The sequence below is a fragment of the Phyllopteryx taeniolatus genome, chromosome 11, assembly GCF_024500385.1.
Source record: "Phyllopteryx taeniolatus isolate TA_2022b chromosome 11, UOR_Ptae_1.2, whole genome shotgun sequence".
In the NCBI taxonomy this organism is placed as follows: domain Eukaryota; kingdom Metazoa; phylum Chordata; class Actinopteri; order Syngnathiformes; family Syngnathidae; genus Phyllopteryx; species Phyllopteryx taeniolatus.
The window spans coordinates 13,179,454-13,196,443 of record NC_084512.1 but is presented as its reverse complement, the minus strand read 5'-3'; the positions used below and the strand labels follow the sequence as shown (position 1 = coordinate 13,196,443).

Sequence of the window (16,990 nt, the reverse complement as noted above, 5' to 3'; positions counted from 1 at the left end):
GGTGGTGAGTTGGCTCCGATGGTGGGGGAAGATGCTGGTCCGACCTGGCAGGCCCAAACTTATTGTAACGAACCCGTTGGTGGACACCAATGGTGAGGGATGCCGTCAAGCTGAAGAAGGAGTCCTATGTTTTTGCCTGAAAGAACAAGATCCCGGGATACAAGCGGCCGAAATGAGTTTCCTCCGCAGGGTGTCCGAGCTCTCCCTTAGAGAGAGAGAGTAAGAAGCTCGGTCATCCGCGAGTGACTCAAGAGTAGAGCCGCTGCGCCTCCACATTGAGAGGAGCCAGATGAGGTGGCTAGGGCATCTGATTAGGATGCCTCCTGGACGCCTCCCTGGTGAGATGTTCCGGGCATGTCCCTCCGGGAGGAGACGCCGGGGACGACCCAGGACACGCTGGAGAGACTATGTCTCCCAGCTGGCCCGGGAACGCCTCGGGATCCCCCCCGGAAGAACTGGATGAAGTGGCTAGGGAGAGGGAAGTCTGGGCTTCCCTGCTAAAGCTACTGCCCCCGTGAGACGACCTTGGATAAGCGGAAGAAAATTGATTAATGGATGGATTTCATTTATTAAGGAAAAAAATCAAAATATTCAAAGTTACCTTGCCCTGTGGGAAAAAGTAATAGCCCTAAACCTAATAACGGGTTGGGCCATCCTCAGCAGCAACAACTGAAATAAGCGTTTTCTGTAAATGGCAATGAGGCTTTCATATCTCTGTGGAGATATTTTGCTGCACTCTTCCTTGCAGAATTGTTTGAATTCAGCAAAAATGAAGGGTTTTCGAGCATGAACGGCCTTTTCAAGGTCATGCCACTGCATTTCAATTGGATTCCAGTCTGGATTTTAACCAGACCACTCCAAAACCTTCATTTTGTTGTTTTGTAAGCCATTAAGAAGTTGACTTGCTGGTGTATTTTGGATCGTTATCCTGCTGCAGAACCCAAGTGCACTTCAGCTTGAGGTCACAAACTGATGGCTGAACATTCGCCTTCAGGATTTTCTGTTAAAAAGCAGAATTCCTGGTTCCATCAATCACAGCAAGTTATCCAGGTCCTGAAGGAGCTAAGAAGCCCAAGACCATCACATTACCACCACTATGTCCAACTGTTGGTATGATTTTCTTCTTCTGAAATGCTGTGCTACATTTACATCTGATGTAACGAGACACACACCTTCCAAAAAGCTCAACTTTCGTCTAGTCAGTCCATATAATATTCTCCCAAAGGTCTTGGGAATCATTCAGATGTTTTTTTGCAAAAGTAAGACAATGAGCCTTTATGTTCTTTTTGGTCAGCAGTGGTTTTTGACTTGGAACTCTGCCATGGATGCCATTTTTGGCCAGTCTCTTCCTTATTGTTGTGTCAGGAACACTGACCTCAACTGAGGCAAGGGAGGCCTGCAGTTCTTTAGAAGTTGTCCTGAGTTCCTTTGTGGCCTCCTGGATGAGTCATTGTTATTTTCTTGGGGAAATCTTTGTGAGGATAATGTCTCTCCCTATGGTTCGCTGGAATCCTAAAGCTTTAGAAATGGCTTTTTTAACCCTTTGCAGACTGATAGATATCAATTACTTTATTTCTGGACTGTTCTGGAATTTCTTTGGATTGTGTCATTTTGTTGCAGCATTTTCAGATCTGTTGTCCGACTTGATTTTGTCCGGACAGATTCTGTTTAAGTGATTTCTTGATTGAACAGGTCTGGAGATAATCAGGCTTAGTTATGATCAATGAAAATGAACCAAATATTGTGATTGGCCACAATTAATTCATGATTTAACAAGGACGTAATTACTTTTTTACACAGGTTACGTTGAATATTATTTTTTCTTAATAAATGAAATCACCATTAAAAAACAGCATTTGAAGTTCACTTGGGTTACATTTGTCTGATATTTGTTTGATGATCTTAAACAAGTGGGGTAAATATGCAAAAATATAAGAATTTGAGAAGGGGGCTAATACTTTTTCATGACACTTGTATACATGTACGGTATTTCCATTACCTTTAGTGTATAAAATCAAGCACCTCCTATCCACTCTGGCTTTGCAAACATTTTTGAAAGAATGGGTCACTCTGAATAGCTCATATAGCACATGTCACAGTTACAATTTAGTTTGTGAAATTTGTTCATTAGCATCCAAAAATATTTCCCCACATAATATATCTTTCAGGTTTAAATAAAGCCAATCAATCTAGTAATTTATGGTTTCTTGAAAAGGGATCTCCGAGGTGGGTGCCATTATCTCATTGACACAGTGTGTGTATTGCTGTGTTGCTCAGTCTGAACATCTCTGGGTTCAGCTCCAGGAAGTTTGCTAATAGAATGTCACTGTGACATGTCTGCATCATTGTTTTTCTCAATTTCACAACATTTAGCTTCAGTGGAATGACAGGATTGCTTGGCATTTCTCGGATGTTTCCCAGTGTCTCAAAACAAACAGCAGATGATCTTGCAAGAACTGTGACAAAGGGCAGTTTGACTGTATCATTATAGTATTTTAAAAAAAGATTTCTATCAGTACTCTGCACTATTAGTTTAGGTCTCAATGCTCATAAGCTTGAAGTTAGTATCAGTCCTGTCTGCATGTGTGTAGTAGCCACTGGTTATGCAGCAGTGGTAGAAATACATTGCTTCTACAAGCCACTACCACTAAACTGGACTGTAATTTGGGTCAGCTTGTTGGGTTTAACTGGTCTTTAACGGCGGTTTGGCTTGTGCGATAGGCGTTGTGGATGGTGGAGCAAGTGAGGCATATCAGAACAAAATTTATAGTCCAAAGATCAAATGTGAGTGTGAATAATTTGGGTGGCTTTGACAATTAGACTATTTGTTTTTGTACATGATTTTTTTGTAGGAGCTGCACACAACGGAGAAGTCTAAGCTGATCAATCAGTTGCGTGATGTCAAGAACCAAAATGAACAGCTGGAGCAGGACAAGGTGGGTGTGAAGCTTTTTGATTCTTAAAGGTGCCATATTTTACCAAACTAACTTTTTCTAGTATTTGAGATTGAATATTGGCTCTATGGTGCCTCAATAAATGTGAAATATTAACTAACATCGTCCACGCATTCCTGAGTTCCAGACATTTTTCCGCCAAGAGGCCTGAAATCAGGTCATTAAAATTTCTCGCGCTTATGCACGTCACTAGCGAAGATCTCCGCCTACGTCTCTGCTCCCAAGCCAGCGCTGTCAACAAAACAAAGACGTGGGCTCTTCAGGTAGTGAGGGTTGGGTCTTCTACATGGTCGCAATCAATCAGAGCAAAGGGGGTTGTATTAGCCAAATATAGACAAAGCGGATACAATATTGGGTCAAATAGAAGTAGCTGTCAGAGTGGCCTTTTTTGGATACCAAGGTGTTTTAATTCAAATGAAATTGACACTTTTATACTAAGTCCATGTTAGAGAGTCACTCTATGGGGGTCTAAATGGCCAAAATATGGGACCTTTAAAGATTTAAGTTTAATCTCCAAAGTCCAATACTGTTTATTTAATTCCCGTTTTATTTCATATATTTTTCCAAACACTAAATTTGAGACAACTCTCTTCAAAGCATTACTGATGTCAATGACTTTTAGGGTATGGTGATTGCTGAGACAAAGCGGCAGATGCATGAGACTCTGGAAATGAAAGAAGAGGAGATTGCACAGCTCCGGTCCAGGCTCCAGCTGGCTAATACCCAAAATGAAGAGCTACAGGACCAGAAGGAAAAGGCTGAGAAATCAGGTGATACAAATTAGTTCCTGTGTTTGCAAACTGTTGTACTGCACTAATAATCTAATCATGTATTTATTATTCATGCATTTATTGTAGCATTTGAAGAGCTTGAAAGGGCATTGGGTTCAGCACATAGAGCTGAGGAAGCAAGAAAGCAGCTGCAGATTCAGATGGAGGAGCAAATGAGTGAAGCGGAAAGAGTCAATGAAGAAGAGAGGAAGAGTTTGCAGCAGGAGCTCACACGGGTCAAACTGGAGGTTGTCACAATCATGAAGGTCAGAGCATGATATCTGCACAATATTGTTCTATACAGTTCCATTCACCCTTCCAATTTCACCTGACTGCACCTCCCTCCACATTTTGATCAAAGCAATTGTAAAAAATGTGAACAGGCTCTATTTTTCTTAACATTAGAAATCATCTGAAGAAAGGGTGGCCACCATGCAACAATCCCATAGTGAAGCCCTGGCTGCCAAAGAAGAGAAGATAAGTGGCAGAATCAGCAAAGCTGTGGTGGGTGCCAATGTTTGTCATTTGCGCAAAATAAATTCCAATGATAGCATGTCAACATGCCATTGGATTGCTGCTTTGGTTTTCAGGAGCAGTGTAAAGAGGAGTTTGTTCAGCTAATCAAGGAAAAAGAGCAGCAGGCATCTCTGGCTCTGGAGGATGCAGAGTTACAGAAGACAGCTCTTATTGCAGAGGGCGAGAATAGCGTTAAAGAGATGCAGCAAGAGCTGGAAGTCGCAAAAACTGTGAGTTCTGTTTTTTTGATAGCCTATTTTAAATATTGTGACATGTTAACACTGACCCTTTTAAGCGTGACAATGCTCAAGTACTCTATTTGGATTAAAGCACAGAGGCTCAACTTTTGATTCAGATTAAAATTCTTCGGCCCTCTGTATGTTGCACATATATTGAGGACTGACAATAAAATGCTACCATGCCACGCTACCATACCATACATTTTGGTCGTTCTATGCTTCCAATTTTACAGGAACACCAGCACCAGCATGACTGTTCCCAACGGTTCGAAGTGACGTCCATTTCAGTATGGTTAGATGATTTCGGGTGGAGGAACTTGACGGGCCCACAAAGAGCCCTAACCTCAACCAGACATGACCTTTTCTATCTGACTATTAAATGTTTTTTGTGATGAATGTAAAACAATTGCACAGAGATACTACAGAACCTAGCCCAAAGTCTTTCCAGAAGATTGGAATGTGTAGAGTGTAATAGTGAGATGCCCTAATACATTTGTCCACATAGTGCACATATAGCAGCAGATGCATCTTTAGAGATGCAATAGATGAGACTCACACCAGTCTTTTTTTTGTTCTTCCTCATAAGCCTTTGAGGTATAATAAACACAACATGTTGTAAAGCACAGTGATGTCAGCACAATTATGTGTATATTCAGTGTTGTGATTGATTACCTATAATTGTATTGCATTAAATGAAACACCCATATGCTTTCAGAGAATAATGGAGTTAGAGAGTTCCCTGGTGATGATGTCCCAAGAGGAATCAGTGCCGTCCCATGAACAGTCAAGTCTGTTGGACCACCTGAAGAATAACCACAAAGAGCAAATGTTGGCATTACAGAAAGAGCACCAGGCACAGCTGGAAAAGCACAAGGACACCCTATCCCAGCAGCACAGTACTGCTCTGGAAGAGCTCAAGGAAAAACAGAGGGTTGAATCAGAGACACTTCTGAAAGAGAGAAACCTGCAAATTCATATGCACACAGAGGAGATGAATCAGAAATTGGATGCAAAGCAGGCTGAGCATCAAGCACTTGAAGCTGAACTTTCTGAAGTTTTGAAGAGTAAACAGCTTTTGGAACAGAAGTTGGTTGAAGTAAAAGATGCACATTGTTTAGCTCTGCAGGATCAGGTGGCAAAACACAGTGCAGAGATGGAAAATGTTAAGCAAGAGCATGAACAGTCTCTTGGAGGAATGGAGAAAATTCTGAAGGAGGAACTTAATGCTTTGAAAATAATTTTAAGGGAAAAGGAAAATGAAATTAAAGACCTCATTCAAGGAGAAAAAACGCTAAAAGAAAAATCACATTCCGCTCTAGAAGAGCTTGACGTCAGAGCAAAGCAACTGGAGGATTTGAAGCAATCTTTATCACATCTCCAGCTGGAAAATTCCAACTTAAAAGAAGGTAAAGAAGCATCAAATAAAATCTCGAACGATCTTGCTCAGTCTAAGAACAACTTGACAGATTTGCAGCATCTGCTTGAAGTAGCAAAAAATGACTGTCAACACAAAGAGTTATTACTCCAAGAATTACAGCAGCAATTACAGCAGAGCCAAAAGCAACTCTCTGAGCAGGTGAAGTCACACAGTGAAGAGCTTAACACTAAAAAGGAAGAGGAAACACATCTTCAGAAACAGTTGGAGGATGAAAAAGCTGCTTGTGAGAAGAAGCTGTACAACACTATAACTGAGATGGAAGCTAAAATTAAAACACAGGAAACAAAGATGGAAAAGTTCAAACAGAAGGCCAAAGAAATGCAAGATCACTTTAAGAAAAAGATCCAGCAGAAAGAAGAATCCATGAAAATTGCACTTGTAAAGAAAGATGCAGAGCTTCAACAAAAAGAGCAGCAAATTCAAGAGAAAATTTTAGAGATGGCCCAAAAAAATTCCCAAGGCTTGAGTAATACAATGTCAGAGCTGCAGGCTAACCATTTGGGGGAAGTGGAGAAACTACGTGATATCCACAGACATGAAATCTTGGAGCTGGAACGCCATTGGCAGGAGAAGTTAGGACAGCAGGAGGAGGAATTAATGGAAAAACACTCCCACATATTGCAGGAAAAGATACAGGAACTGCAAGAATGTTCTTTGAAACTTAACAGGAGCAAAGAGGATAGTGATCAAGTACTTAATGCAATGAAAGACCTAAAGGAGGAGCTTACAATTAAAGAAACAACTGTGCAAAAGCTGAAAGAAGAACTTCAAGAAGCAGGGGTTAAGCTTGAAGGTTTGTCAACAAGTGACACTTTGCTGAGAGAGCAAATGGAGTCAGTGGAGAGGAACCTCAGCCAGGCTATGAATGAGCGAGACTCCCTGCAGGACAAGCTCAACATGACAGAGGAAGAAAGCAGAGAGAAATTAAAAACTTTGTCAGACAAGTTGGAGGACATGGATGAGCAGCTTCAAGCTGTTGAAGGTTCCAGACAAAAGGAATGCGAGGACTTGCAGAATAAATCTGAGGAAGCTGCCATTCAGAGAAAGGCTTTGGAAGCACAGTTCCATCAGCAAGTCAGTATGATCAGCAACCAAATGCAGCATTACTGTAAGGACGTCCAGTGCAAAATGGTGGACGGAGCCTCTGAACTTTGTCAGAAAGTTGACTTTAGAGTCTCTGATTTAAAAGAGAGAATTCTGTGTAGCCAGAAAAATATTTTGCACCTTAAAAATGTTGTCTCTAGAAAAGTAGATAGACTTTGCACTTTAGAGGAGAATCTCCGCCAGAAGAGTGAGGAGAATAACAATCTATGCATTTCATTAGAACAGTTGACTGCTCAGGTAAATGCTCACATGGAGCAAATCAAAGCCTTAACAAATGAAAATGAGAACAATTCTCTTTCTATCAGTGAAAAAGCTCTCAAGATTGAGGAGCTAAATGAATTAAAAAGAGTTATATCAATGAATTTGAAAGAAAATGAGTTGCAAGTGAATAACTTGGAAAGCATCATCAGTGACTTGAAACATCAACTAGAAGGTAAGGAAGAAGCCATATTTAAGCTGAAGCAGCAGTACGAAGAGGAGAGACAAAAGGCTTTAATTCAAACGGACGAAACCATTCAGAGTTCACAGCAGGAGCGAGATTCACTCTCTAAGCAGGTAAATGCCCTCAGAGCCAGTCTTTCTGAGAATGACAACATTGTAGCGTCTCTGAAGACGAGGCTCGAAGAGCTGGAGCGCGTTGTCTCAGAGAAGAATGAATCTTTGCAAAGGCTGACGGTGAGTTTTGACAATCAGTCCATCAGCAAGTCTGAGCTGGACCAAGTTTTGAGCGAAAAGGAACAGAAGGTGAGCGGGCTGACTGCAGAACTTGAATGCTCAAACCATCGTCTCTGCGAGCTACAGGAGCAGTTGGCCTTAAAGATGAAAGAGTGCGAACAACTTGCATGTGACCTCAAACAGCAGCACAGCATCAGGGAGAATGAGATGGTTGAAAAGCTGCAGCAGAACAGCCACTTGGAGCAAGAGATGGAGGAAAAACTGCACCACCTCGAGGAGGATAACCTAAAGTGCAAAAGCCAACTTCAGATTCAGGAAGACGAATTTGAAAGGCTGAAAGAAGAGATTATGAAAAGAAAAGAGGAGTGTGTGAGGGAAACCGAGGAGAGGTTGACAGCAGAAAGCACTCGGAAAGTTTCAGAGCTAAAGAAGAAAGCAGAGCAGAAAATTGCTCAAATTAAGAAGCAGCTAACTTCACAGCTTGATGAAAAAGATGACCTTATCAAGATGCTTGAGGCTAGCTATGAGGAGCTCAAGAAAAATGAGGCCTCCGGTAAAGAATGCATTGACACATTAGAGGAGAAAAACAAATCTCTCGAGGAGGTTCTTGTCAAGCTCAAAGACGAGCAGGCAAGCCAACTGGAACAGACTCAGGCTGATGAGAGGCAAATGATGCAGAAGTCTTTAGACGAACTGAAGAGCATGTATGAAGAGAAGCTGTCTACACTTCAGCGAGATTCATTACACCAAGCAGAGCTCAAACAAGCAGAAGCACTTGAAATTGAATCTAAGCTTAAAGAGGTAGAGAAGCAGAACGAAGCATTCCTTGAAGAAGTTAGGACTCTGAAAGAAGAAATTAGAAAGAAGATTGTTCAGTGTGATCAACATCAAGTTGCCTTAATGCAGGCTCAAATCTCATTTGAACCTGACAAGAAGATGGAGTGTAGTAGTTTTAAACAAACAAAGAGCATGTTGGAAAATGAGATGAAAAATCACTCTGCCGAACTGGATGAGGATTCTCTTGATTCTCTTAAGAGCAAACTAAATCAGATGAAGAATGAGAAGGAGAAAATCCACAAAGATTTTACCAGGTTACAAAAAGACATCAGACTAATGAGGAAAGAGCATGATCAGGAACTTGAATATGCAAAGAAACAGTTATTGGAGGAGAGTGAAAACAAACTCAAGTAAGTTATGGCTTCAAAATGTCTGTGTGCATTGTAAAACATTTTGTTTTGTGTATATGCATCCACCTTCCATAACATTGTTTTTTTTACACAGTTTATATTGGATCTCAATAGGTTGTGCAGGTGTTCCATGAGTATCTACATTATGTACTCTCTCTGTTCCTTTTTGATCCAACAGATTGGAATTAGAAGACATCGAAATGAAGCACAACTCAGCAATCAAGCAGTTAATGAGGGAGTTCCACACACAAATGGCCGTAAAAGAGAAGGAGATAGACACAGCAGTGAAAGAAACCATTGGTAGGATAATGTTCTTTAATTGCGTTTTACTTTTTTCTTACGACATGTCTTAACTAAAGAACCAATAGAAGAACTTAATTTTATTGACAACTCTCTGAAACGGGGCTCAAACTTGCACTCAAATGTGAATAGAGCAGTTCTTTAATTAAATAATGTATGTACCAAACATGACTGGTGACGTCTGAAAGAATCATGCATTGTTAGTTAATTGTCTAAACTATATTTGCAGTTTTTTGTTGATGTTAATTTCCCCTCCACTGCTAAATAGTGTTGCATAGGGGCTTTAGAGGATGAATGTGGTTGTGACGTGCTGACTCTCCTTTACACATTGCAGGGAAGGCTCAGATTGTGGAGGCAGAGCTTCTCAGTAGTAATCGAGAGGAAACCTTCCAGCTGAAGAAGGTGATTGCCCAGAGGGAAGATGAATTGAACAGAACTGTTGAGAAATATGAGCAGGTCATACAGGTACTGAACCAAATTATTCAGTCAGCCCCTGTGTCCATCAATCACAGCCATCATGTAGAAGCTATCCAAGAATGTCTTTCTAATCAGATTTGTACCCTGCGTAAACTCTTGGTTCACCCCCATCGCGTTCCAAATGTGTTCATTTGAACGGATTTTATGCCAGGCAATATTCATGATCAGACTGTCTTAGAGGGTGGAGTTTTGAAATAAGGCAGTGACATGACCAACATTCTTGACTTATGATGCGCTATTGATATATAGGAAATGACGCAGCCATTGTTGTTTTCTTCAGAGTCGAGAGGAGGAGATGGGGACTCGAGTGTGGCAGGTCCAGAAAGAACTGGAGGAACTCCAAGCTAGGAGCCGCAGCACTACTGAGGTACTAAATGTTTGTGACATACTGCAGCTCTTCCGGGGTTGTAAAACATGCAAACAAAAGGCCATTTAAGTGCTGCGCGTCTGTCTTCAAAACTCTCAAAATGCATTTACTGTATGCTAAAAGTTACCAAATAGTTATGATACATTTTCCCTCAAGTTCAGGGACAATTTGCTCTCATAATTCAGTCCGACCAGTCGAGTGGCTGCTCTCCAAAGTGTACCGGAAGATGTGGAGTTAATTTGAATTGCTCAGGAATGTTCTTTTTGGAAAGCAAGAGATTGCGAGGTCGAGGCCAGCCTCTGTCCCTGCTCTTAATTATTATTCTGTGAGGTGACTCAAGGCCTCATTCAGCAACACTATCATGCAAGAAAATGCACACTGGAAAGCAGCCAGGTAGGACAAAAGCACCCCAGGGAGATGGTTGAACCAGGTGATGTTATAATGTGAGCCAAGTGCTGATTCCTCTATCTTTACCACACATGCTAAAATACACAAGATTTATTCTCTCTATGGCATATTTCCCCAGTGAAGTAATAGCTTTTATAGATGCATTGCATGGGTTTTTGCTCAGGGAGGCCTTCCTCTGCAAAGGGCCTCAAAAACCATTCGTCATCTAAAGAGTTGACTTTACACCGATCTGATCGGTATCGGCCGATAATTAGCATTTTATGCTGATCGCCTTTAATGTCATAATTCGCCGATCCGATCAATGACGTCATTCATTGGCTCCCCAAAAGATATGTACTCCACGTCCCCGTTGTGTACAGTACATTCGAATCCAAAAGCTAGTTTATTTTTAGCCTTGACACATGGCTTTTGACGTGGTACTGTAAATATCTGACAACCAATAAAGTTATTTAAAAAAAAAACATGTCGGCAGTGTGGGAGAGACAACACGTCTGAGACAGACGTGTAATGCCCGGATCAGACTACAAGACAAATTTGGTCTTTCACGATTGCACCGTCAGACTACTGCAATAAAATCTTGTATTCCGATACCACCGCGTCCCGTTTTTTTTACGATCACCGGGCTTCATCTTGTCAACTCAAACGCGACCGGATACACTCGTTACCATGGTGATGACAACAATAATGGATCACGCCGTGTTTATAAGAACAAAATAGGGAAAAACATGTTGGTGGTCACCGTTGCTCGGGAGAGGACGTTCGTTTAAGGCTTGCTTGAGGAATGTTCACATTCCTTGAACGCTGGCAACTCGATCTATTCCACACATCCACCATCCACACACACATGTAATTGGGAATATTACTCCGTGGCGGACTAATATGTGAGCGCATTGACCTGAGTTTCCGCCTGTGCACTCGGGACATGTTTTGGATAAGTCACAGGAGTTGACGAGACCAGAAAAAACACTTCCGCTGCTTCTGCTGTTAAGAAGTAACGGTACTTTTATTCCGTTACAATGATCTAAATGTTGCTCGCTACTTTTATTTATTTATTATTGCTTACTAATGAACTATTTCGTGCATGAGACTACAACTTCCGCATCGGGCCCCGTTTGCGCTAATCCAGTTTAAGCGGTAGTGACGTTTAAGTCTAGCTCACCAATCAAATGGGACAAGAAAGTCACATGATCTCACACATCATCTATTGGGCTTTCCGGGCATAGGTATTAACACCAGATAAGGCAGCCCGTCTGATTGTCGTGCCAACGTGGCCACCATTTTGTGAAGGTCGTCGTTACCATGAAGGCAACGGCGAGCTACTCTTGTTTACATTTTGACAAACAAAAACAACAGCTTTCATGTATTGTAGTATTTGTCTGGGACTGTGCCCAAACGTGGATATATCAGCTCACTTATAACTTTAGAAAACACTGTGCAGTAAATTGCAGTTGTAGTTTTGATTGTGCATACACACACACAGCAATATCAGAATTTGCACATTCACATTTTATTTTTGAATTTTTTTATTGATGTTCATGCTGTGGTTAAAAATAAATAAATCTGACGTTACTATTTACTCAGTACTTGAATAATTATGTCACTGTGTAATTTTTACTCTTAACTACATTTTTGGAGGACTACTTTTTACTTATTGTCACATTATTGTCAAGTAACAGTACCATTACTTAAGTACAATATTTGGCTACTATACCCACCTCTGGAGCATGTTTAAACAACATTTTTGCTCAACAGATCAGCCCGTGTCGTATTTGTTGCACTGGTCTTTTGTATTTTCCTGTTGCGGTGCTGCGGGTCGTGGCCCAACATCGGCGACGAGTTGATCCGCTAGTACATTTTGTATTAATTAGGAAACGCGCGTCCCTAGAGCCAGCTTATGCAGCCGGGAATCGGATCGCCAAGGTCCCTGCCTTCGGCCACCGCCCGGCACACACTGCACCTGACCCCTATGGCCCCTACCACAGGTGGTGGGCGAATGGGAAGGGGGACCCACGTTACCCTTTCAGGCTGTGCCCGGCCACGTGCCCCCCACATGCCCCATGGGTGCAGGCGACCAGGCGCTCGCTTTCGAGCCCCACCTCCATGCCTGGCTCCAGAGGGGGGCCCCTGGTGACCCGCGTCCGGGAAAGGGAAACCTACATCCATTTGTTTTCTTCATCATAGGGATCCTTTAGCAGCGTTTTGTCTGGTCCCTCACCTAGGACCTGGGTGACCCTACCAGGAACGTGAAGCTCCAGACAACTTAGCTCCTAGGATCGGACAGCTTCGAGGAAATTCTGGTGCCCCATCCGGCGTCTCAGGAGGGGGTAGCAGTGCACCATCAACACTGTGTATCGTGGGGATGGGGCGCTGTTGACTTCAACTCGGTGGAGAGAATACTTCGAAGACCTTCTTAATTCCACCGACACGCCTTCTCATGAGGAAGCAGAGCTGGGGTCTATGAGGCGGAATCTCCTATCTCTGGGGTTGAGGTCACCGAGGTGGTTAAAAAGCTCCTCCGTGGCAAGGCCCCAGGGGTGGATGAGATTTGCCCGGAGTTCCTAAAGGCTCTGGATGTTGTGGGGCTGTCCTGATTGACACGCCTCTGGATTGGCAAACTGGGGTGGTGGTCCCTCTTTTTAAGAAGTGGGACCGGAGGGTGAGTTCCAACTACAGGGGGATTACACTCCTCAGCCTCCTCGGTAAGGTCTATTGAGGGGTGCTGGAGAGGAGGGTCCATTGGGAAGTCGAATCTCAGGTTCAGGAGGAGCAGTGTGGTTTTCGTCCTGGCCGTGAAACAGTGGACCAGCTCTACACCCTCAGCAGGGTCCTCGAGGGTGCATGGGAGTTCGCCCAACCAGTCTATATGTGTTTTGTGGACTGAGAGAAGGTGTTCGACCGTGTCCCTTGGGGAGTCCTGTGGGGGTTGCTTCGGGAGCATGGGGTACCGAACCCCCTGATACGGGCTGTTCGGTCCCTGTACGACCGGTGTCAGAGTTTGGTCCGCATTGCTGGCAGTAAGTTGGACTCGTTTCCGGTGAGAGTTGGACTCCGCCAAAGCTGCCCTTTGTCACCAATTCTGTTCATTACTTTTATGGACAGAATTTCTAGGCGCAGCCGAGGTGTAGAGGGAGTCTGGTTTGGTGGTCTCAGTATTGCATCTCTGGTTTTTGCAGATGATGTGGTTCTGTTGGCTTCATCAAGCTGTGTTCTCCAACACTCACTGGAGGGGTTCGCAGCCAAGTGTGAAGCGACTGGGATGAAAATCAGCACCTCCAAATCTGAGACCATGGTTCCCAGTCAGAAAAGGGTGGCGTGCTCTCTTCAGGTCGGGGATGAGATCCTGCCCCAAGTGGAGAAGTTCAGGTATCTTGGGGTCTTGTTCACGAGTGAAGGAAGAATGGAATGGGAGATCGACAGGCAGATGGGTGCAACGTCTGCAGTGATGCAGACTTTATATCGGTCCGTTGTGGTGAAGAAGGAGCTAAGCCGAAGGGCGAAGCTCTCAATTTACCGGTCGATCTATGTTCCTACCCTCACCTATGGTCGGTCACAAGTTGTGGGTCGTGACCAAAGAACAAGATCCCGGATACAAGCGGCTGAAATGAGTTTCCTCCGCAGGGTGTCCGGGCTCTCCCTTAGAGATAGGGTGAGAAGCTCGGTCATCCGGGAGGGCCTCAGAGTAGAGCCGCTGCTCCTCCGCATTGAGAGGAGCCAGATGAGGTGGCTTGGGCATTTGATTAGGATGCCTCCTGGACGCCTCCCCGGTGAGGTGTTCCGGGCACATACCACCGGGAGGAGACCCCGGGGATGTACCAGGACACGCTGGAAAGACTATTATCTCGGCTGGCCTGGGAACGCCTCTGGATCCCCCCGGAAGAGCTGGATGAAGTGGCTGGGGAGAGGGAAGTCTGGGCGTCCCTGCTAATGCTGCTGGCCCTGTGACCCAACCTTGGATAAGCGGTAGAAAATGGATGGATGGATGAATAAGAAACGCGCCTACAATTATCTCCTTAGTTTACGTATGTTAATGTTAAATGTATTACGCGACGGAGCGATGTTAATGATTATGTTACAACACAGAATGAACTAACTTCGAATTCAGAAATGGACAATAAAAACAGTGAAATATTGCACTTTATATTTTCCTGGAGGATGCATTTGGGGCGGCATGGTGGACGACTGGTTAGCACATCTGCCTCACAGTTCTGAGGACCGGGGTTCAAATCCCGTCCCCGCCTGTGTGGAGTTTGCATGTTCTCCCCGTGCCTGCTTGGGTTTTCTCCGGGTACTCCAGTTTCCTCCCACATCCCAAAAACATGCATGGTAGGGTTAATTGACAACTCTAAATTGCCCGTAAGTGTGAATGGTTGTTTGTTTGTATGTGCCCTGCGATTGGCTGGCAACCAGTTCAGGTTGTACACCGCCTCTCGCCCGAAGATAGCTGGGATAGGCTCCAGCACGCCCGCGACCCTAGTGAGGTTAAGCGGAACGGAAGATGAATAAATGAATGATGCATTTGGGATTAGCCTTTGAAGTTGGTAATGGTGAAAAATAAAGTGAAACCAGCAATGATTTGTCAATTATTTTCCAGAATGAGAGTACTTAAAGAGGAGGATGCCATTCATGTGGCACAGGCATCAGGTGCAGGTGGAGATGGGCTGGGCTCAAGTTGGAGGCCAGAACAAAAAAGCAAAGAAATGAGGCAAATTTAAAGCGGTGTCAAGTTTTTCTGCATGAAGAAAATTAGTTTTTTTTTGCCATATTGTACTCTTCAGTCTTCCAGATTGCTTAATTTATGTTAAAATAAAATTTAAAAAAACATTCTCTGCGGTGGTCCAGGGGATCCCCCCCAGACCCCACTTACAATGTTTTCTTTTTGTTTTTGTTTTTTTTTTGGTCACCTTTTTCATGCCTTTGGTGTTTGCATGTCTGAAATATATCTTACAATCAACTTTAGTGTTATCACATACATTGAACAAGCTCAATATTTGCTTTCTTTTGTCTTTGACACAGATGAGCCCTGAGGAACTACAGGTAAGTGTGTGTGTGTGTGTGTGTGTGTGTGTGTGTGTGTGTGTGTGTGTGTGTGCGTGCGTGCGTGCGTGTGTGTGTGCGTGCGTGTGCGCAAGCTTGAGTGTTTCACGGTGTTCACTAACTTTTTAGACCTCAATTACTATTTTACTTATTGCCCAAAAATAAGGAATATCATTATGCCATTCATTGGACACACATTGTAAATGGCAGCTCTATTTGCATCATCAATAAATGATCTTGGTGGTTCCTAATATCTTTTTTTCTTATTTCAACTATTTAACAGATATATTTTTTCCAATTTCCAACTTCATTGGATTTGATGCTAATTGATATTATTTACAGTTTTATATGCATATAAAATATATTGAACTTCTTAACTCCAGCCATTTTAGCAATCTCATTAGTTGTTTTCTTAGCTTAATGCAGGCCCCTAATTGGACCCTTCTGCATTATTTAATATTACCACACGTTGACAGGATTTTTGTCTTGACATGTTTGCTAAGAAAGTGAGAAGCCACTCACTATATTAGTTAGGGTTAAATAGTTTGTTTCCAGGTAGTAGGAGTCTTTTGGCCTTGTAGTGGTTTCCATTGATGAATAAGCATGATTGTAAGAACACACAGTATTGTTTCCTGTTCCAATGTTTCCTTGTAGGTCTCACTGCTTCCCTCCTCTCATTCCTCTGCTCTGCAGGCGCAGCTTGCTGAGAAGACAACATTGCTGAGTGAAGCTCGACTGAAGGAGCAAGGCTTTGTTGAGAGGGTGACTATCTGGTCTGGAGTGTGCACTTTTAGCAGGGACAAGTGAACGGCAAATCTCGTGTAGTGTGTTCCAATGCTTTAGTGGCTTCCAGCAAGCGCTACTGCTCTCCAACTTAATTACTGCACATCTGTTTACATTTGCTGTTAGCCCTATAAACAATCAGAGCAACGCCTCCCACAGTTTTGCTCCCATACGTCATCTTTCTCACAAACATCCCGAGGGATGGTCTACAAAGTGCTTCTCATCTGTACCACATATCAATTAAACTAATGGAGAGACTTAACCTGCTGGGGTCAAATGACTTTTATGATGATTTCTGTGCATGTTTCTAGATTCACTCGCTTGAGGACAAGATTAAATGCTTCCACCGGAACACAGTCATAACTCATCTGGGGAGCACATACAAAGGTAACACTGTGAATCGCTTAGTTCTGCTTCTGGAGTTCATTTCCCCCTTTTTTTGCTCAGTAACACAAAGCTTTCAAAATTGAACTGCCGCACCTAGGCGAGAGCATATGCATATAAGCTTATCTGTTACTGGCCATGTCTCCTCACGCAGCAGCGAGGACAGGATGTTGAAGAGGCAGGATGTGGGGGTGTTGTGGCATATGGCCGTGTGTTCTGGTATAGGTATGCTTTAGAGAACAATATGGCTAAGTCTGATTGAGGCCTCAGATGAGCTCTGTGGTTTCATCTGGCCTTTGGTCAAGGTTAACGTTAGGTATTAGGATTTTACATAAAAAGATCTGTGGCTTAACC

The 16,990-nt window shown here is 43.2% G+C and overlaps 1 protein-coding gene across 1 annotated transcript in view; it reads left to right on the top strand.

The window, feature by feature from the left end:
- The window catches only part of golga4 (golgin A4), a 41,192-nt gene that overhangs the window by 19,055 nt on the left and 5,147 nt on the right, over positions 1-16,990 (top strand). Inside the window, exons 11-22 of the mRNA XM_061788900.1 lie at positions 2,853-2,936; positions 3,577-3,724; positions 3,812-3,990; positions 4,130-4,228; positions 4,315-4,470; positions 5,195-8,883; positions 9,062-9,183; positions 9,518-9,648; positions 9,941-10,027; positions 15,449-15,469; positions 16,163-16,231; positions 16,564-16,639. Of these exons, the coding sequence (XP_061644884.1) occupies positions 2,853-2,936; positions 3,577-3,724; positions 3,812-3,990; positions 4,130-4,228; positions 4,315-4,470; positions 5,195-8,883; positions 9,062-9,183; positions 9,518-9,648; positions 9,941-10,027; positions 15,449-15,469; positions 16,163-16,231; positions 16,564-16,639 (4,861 nt within the window). The remainder of the gene's footprint in view (positions 1-2,852; positions 2,937-3,576; positions 3,725-3,811; positions 3,991-4,129; positions 4,229-4,314; positions 4,471-5,194; positions 8,884-9,061; positions 9,184-9,517; positions 9,649-9,940; positions 10,028-15,448; positions 15,470-16,162; positions 16,232-16,563; positions 16,640-16,990) is intronic.